Below are 5289 nucleotides of genomic sequence, written 5' to 3'. Positions count from 1 at the left end.
ATCGATGAGCTCGGCACTGCGAAGATGAAATGAAAAAATCCTAAGTATTAGCTTATATAGCCAGACCTTTAGTCCCGATTGGTAGCACCAATCGGGACCAATGCCCACCTTTAGTCCATGTTGGTGCCACCAACCGGGACCAAAGGTCAGTTTTCAGGAGCCCAAAGGGCGGGAAACAGGGACCTTTGGTCCTGGTTGGTGGCACCAACCGGGAATAAAGGGGGGCATTGGTCCCGGTTGGTACCACAAACCGGTACAAATGCACCCTTTAGTCTCGGTTGGTGTCAACAACTGGGACCAAAGGACTTGTGTTGCCCGCGGCCAAAAGTTTAGTCCCACCTTGCTAGTTGAGAGAGCTCGAGAGTGGTTTATAAGCGCTGTTGCGCCCACCCTCTCGAGCTCCTCTCAACTGCAGGCTTTCGGGCCTAATCTGTCACTACGTGTCTGTGGGCCTACTGGTCCTGCTACGGGCCTGAATCCTGGCCCATGGTTGGGTTTCTAGTCGTATTCAGGCCATGGTGGCCTAGTAAGTGGCACTTTTTTAAAAAAAATCCATTTTTTTATTTTCTTTTTTGCTTTATTTATTTTATTTTGTTACTACTTACAACAAAGTACTTACTAGTTTTCAGTGATTCTTATTGCTTTAGGTAATAAAAATATAAACTTTCTGTTACTGCCATTAGTTTTCCAATTTGAATAGTTTAAATTTGAATTTTTGAAATTTGTGTGAATCGCTAGTTTTTGAATAACTTTACTATAAAAATAGATTTTTGAGTGATTCTTTTTCCTGCTATTTAATACTACTGTGTTTTATCATTATATTCAAAAATAGATTTTTTTATTTTAGTTTCTACCAAAAAATCTTTATGATAATTCTTTTTGCTATTAAAGTTTCTACAAAAAAATTCTTTATGAAAATTCCTTTTGCTTTTAATGTTTTGAATAGAAAATACTTTGATAATTTTAATTGCATAAACTTTATATAATTTTAGTTGAATAATACTAGAGGTTTCTAAAAGTTTTTTAGTTGATTCCTTTTGCTATTGGAGTTTGATAAAAGCTTTTTAGTTGATTATTTTTGCTATTGAAGAAATTATAGTTTTTTTAGTTGATCATAACATAATATTATAATTGATTATTTGTAGTTCATTCTTTTTGCTATTAGTTCATTCTTTTTGCTATTAGTTCATTCTTTCAGCTAAATGGCCCTTAAATTGAAAAGCATTACAAATGAACTCTGAAAAGGTTGAAAGTTGGCATGGTATCATCATTTCACCCACATAGCATGTGCTAAAAAGTTGAGAGGGTTACGACAAAAAATAGATGCACTTCGTCTACAAAATGGACAATCTCTTTCGAAGTATCGGGGTTTCGGACGAAAACCCATCTGCTACAAAGGGATTTTATTTTTTTGAACTTATTTCAACTCCAGATTTTTTTTGTTCAAAATGCACCATTCAAAGCCACATCATCAATTTTCAACCCTTTCCGACTTCATTTGGTATTTTTCATGCATTTACTAATTTTTTTGAGCTAAATGACCCTTAAATTGAAAAGCGCTACAAATGAACTCTGAAAAGGTTGAAAGTTGGCATGGTATCATCATTTAACCCACATAGCATGTGCCAAAAAGTTGAGAGGGTTACGCAAAAACTGGATGCACTTTGTGTACAAAACGGACAATCTCTCTCGAAGTATCAGGGTTTCGGACGGAAACTCATCTGTTACAAAATGCATTTCATTTCCTCACATGTAACTTTAGTGATATTCTAGATCAAAGGCATCATCATAATAGTTGTGGAGAGAAAGTCTTCACTTTTTCTTCACTTGTGTCTTTTGCTTATTGCACCGTCACCATGGATAATCTTCATCGTCTTATTTAGGTTCCGAAACTTTTTCTCTACCATATTTATTATTCACTTTATATTCGACGAGAAGCCAGACAGGACCTTCATACTGAGCTGGCAGGATCTTCATACTGCTTTGGAGGCATGCCGTCTTTTTCGTGCACATATTGTTGGTCCTCCCGTGCCTCCGGTGTGTCTTTTGTCTTCCCATACACGCCCAAGAAGCCTAGCAGGTTCAAGCAAAGATTCTTCATCGCGTGCATCACGTCGATTAAAGAGCGGATTTCTACGTCTTTCCAGTAGGGTATGTCCCAAAATATAGATTTCTTCTTCCACATGGATGCGCGTCCGTCAGCGTCATTCGGAATAGATAGTCTGCTGGGACCCTTTCCGAAGATTACATGTAAATCATTGACCATAGCAAGTATGTGATCACCGGTACGGATGGCGGGCTTCTTCCAGTGATCTGCCTTGCCTTTGAAATGTTTGCCTTTCTTTCGACATTGATGGTTGGTCGAAAGAAATCGACGATGCCCCAGGTACACATTCTTCCTGCATTTTTCCAGGTATATACTTTCGGTGTCATCTAAACAGTACGTGCATGTGTGGTATCCCTTGTTTGTCTGTCCTGAAAGGTTACTAAGAGCAGGCCAATCATTGATGGTTACAAACATCAATGCATGTAGGTCAAATTCCTGTTGTTTGTGCTCATCCCACACATGTACATCATTTCCATTCCATGGCTATAAAATTTCTTCAACTAATGGCCTTAGGTACATATCAATGTTGTTGACGGGTTGCTTAGGGCCTTGGATGAGAAATGGCATCATAATGAACTTCCTCTTCATGCACAGCAACGAGGAAGGTTATAGATACATAGAGTCACATGCCAGGTACTGTGATTGTTGCTCTGCTCCCCAAAAGGATTAATGTCATCCGCTCTTAAACCAAACCATACGTTCCTTGCGTCACCTGCAAAGTCCTCCCAGTACTTTCTCTCGATTTTTCTCCACTACGACCCGTAAGCGGGTGCTCTCAACTTCCCTTCTTTCTTACGGTCCTCTCTATGCCATCGCATCAACTTGGCATGATCTTTGTTCCTGAACAGACGTTTTAACCGTGGTATTATAGGAGCATACCGCATCACCTTGGCAGGAACCCTCTTCATGGGGCGCTCGCCGTCAACATCACCAGGATCATCTCGTCTGATCATATACCGCAATGCACCGCATACCGGGCATGTGTTCAAATCCTCGTACGCACCGTGGTACAGGATGCAGTCATTAGGGCATGCATGTATCTTCTGCACCTCCAATCCTAAAGGGCATAAAACCTTCTTTGTTGCATACGTACTGTCGGGCAATTTGTTATCCTTTGGAAGCTTATTCTTCAATATTTTTAGTAGCTTCTCAAATCCTTTGTCAGGTACACCATTCTCTGCCTTCCACTAGAGCAATTCCAGTGTGGTACCGAGCTTTGTGTTGCCATCTTCGCAATTAGGGTACAACCCTTTTTTGTGATCCTCTAACATGCGATCGAACTTCAGCTTCTCCTTTACACTTTCACACTGTTTCTTTGCATCAACAATGACCCGGCGAATATCATCATCGGGCACATTGTTTGGTTCCTCTTGATCTTTAGCTTCCCCCATTGCAGCATCACCGTATTCAGGGGGCACATAGTTGTCATCATCTTCTTCTTCTTCATTGTCTTCCATCATAACCCTTCTTTCTCCGTGCTTGGTCCAAATAGTATAGTGTGGCATGAAACCCTTATAAAGAAGGTGGGTATGAAGGGTTTTCGAGTTAGAGTAAGACCTCGTATTCCAACATATAGGGCATGGCAACACATAAAACCATTCTGCTTGTTTGCCTCATCCACTATGAGAAAATTATTCACGCCCTTAATGTACTTAAAGGTGCATCTGTTACCGTACATCCATTGCCGGTTCATCTGCTAACATCATGAATAGAAAAGTGACCAAATTAATAGAAGTTCATCATCACATTAAACCAAAGTACATACATAGTTCTCATTGAACAACATAGAGCTCTTCGGAGCATCTAATTAAACCATACATTGAAACTATGTAAAACATTTCAATGCAACAACAAATGCGATCATAACCGCAACCAAGATAACAATTGATCCAACAACATAATGATACCAAGCCTCGGTATGAACGGCATATTTTCTTAATCTTTCTAATCTTCAAGCGCATTGCATCCATCTTGATCTTGTGATCATCGACGACATCCGCAACATGCAGCTCCAATATCATCTTCTCCTTCTCAATTTTTTTCAATTTTTCCTTCAAGTAATTGTTTTCTTCTTCAACAAAATTTGACCTCTCGACAACAGGGTCGGTTGGAATTTCCAGTTCACATACCTGCTAGATAAAAAATCTATGTCACGTTGCTTGGCATAATTGTCATAAACACTAAATGAAGCTAATAGTCATAAAAGATAATATCTATACCACATCCAAATCATAGAAAGCACGAGGACCGACGGAGGCGGATAACAAAACCATCGCACTATATAATAACAAACAATAATAAGTAAGAAAACTACACAAGTATCTATCTAAATCATACAAGTTAGAACTTTTTTTCTTTCAGAAAGAACATAAGATCAAGAGTCTCACCACGGTGGTGCCGGCAACAAGATCGACACGGGCGATCAACGGCGGTAAGGACGGGGACGGGATAGGACGGACCGCCAAACCTAGACAAATCTCGAGGGAAATGGAGCTTGGTCAAGGAGCTTCGAGAGGGGAAAGCTTAAGTGCAACTCGGGCATTTCATAGAACACCTCATGTGCATAGGAGGTGAGCTAGAGCACCACAAAGCTCTCCAACGGTCGGCCAGAAAAACCGAGCAGTGGAGTGCTCTACTCACGGGCGAGGGGGTATATATAGGCATCTCATTGGTCTCGGTTCGTGGTTGGAACCGGGACTAAAGGACACCCTTTGGTCCCGGTTGCAGCCACGAACCGGGATCAATGGTTGTGGGCCAGGAGCGAGGCCCATTGGTCCCGGTTCATGCCTGGAACCGGAACCAAAGGGGCCAGACAAACCGGGACCAATGCCCCACGAGGCCGGGCCGGCCCCCGGCCTCATGAACTGGGACCTATGCCCCCATGGGTCCCGGTTCGTGACTGAACCGGGACTAATGGGCTAGCCCTGTTTTCTACTAGTGGTGGTGTGTGCGGCGGGAGACAGCCGGGCACCCGACTTATAGGCGGGCGGGGGCGCCAGCCGCATTAATACGTGGCAGGTGACAGGACGGCGGCGGCGGGCAACAACCGCGTTCATGCGAGGGCATTCGACGGGACGGGGCGGCATGAGGCAGCCGAGGCGGCACGCGGAAGGCGAGGAGGAAGAGGGAGAGCGGCAGCCGAGGGTGCGGCAGCAGTGGCCAATCGCTGGTAGGCGGCTATC

At 42.7% G+C, this 5289-nt stretch overlaps 1 protein-coding gene across 1 annotated transcript in view; it reads right to left on the bottom strand.

Moving 5' to 3' along the window:
- Positions 1–3999: 3999 nt before the first annotated feature.
- The window catches only part of LOC123072244 (uncharacterized), a 9241-nt gene continuing 7951 nt past the window's right edge, over positions 4000–5289 (bottom strand). Inside the window, exon 2 of the mRNA XM_044495809.1 lies at positions 4000–4236. Within this exon, the coding sequence (XP_044351744.1) occupies positions 4229–4236 (8 nt within the window). The 3' untranslated portion in view covers positions 4000–4228. The remainder of the gene's footprint in view (positions 4237–5289) is intronic.

Source organism: Triticum aestivum, chromosome 3B (genome assembly GCF_018294505.1).
Source record: "Triticum aestivum cultivar Chinese Spring chromosome 3B, IWGSC CS RefSeq v2.1, whole genome shotgun sequence".
In the NCBI taxonomy this organism is placed as follows: domain Eukaryota; kingdom Viridiplantae; phylum Streptophyta; class Magnoliopsida; order Poales; family Poaceae; genus Triticum; species Triticum aestivum.
This window is presented reverse-complemented; position numbering and strand designations above follow the sequence as displayed.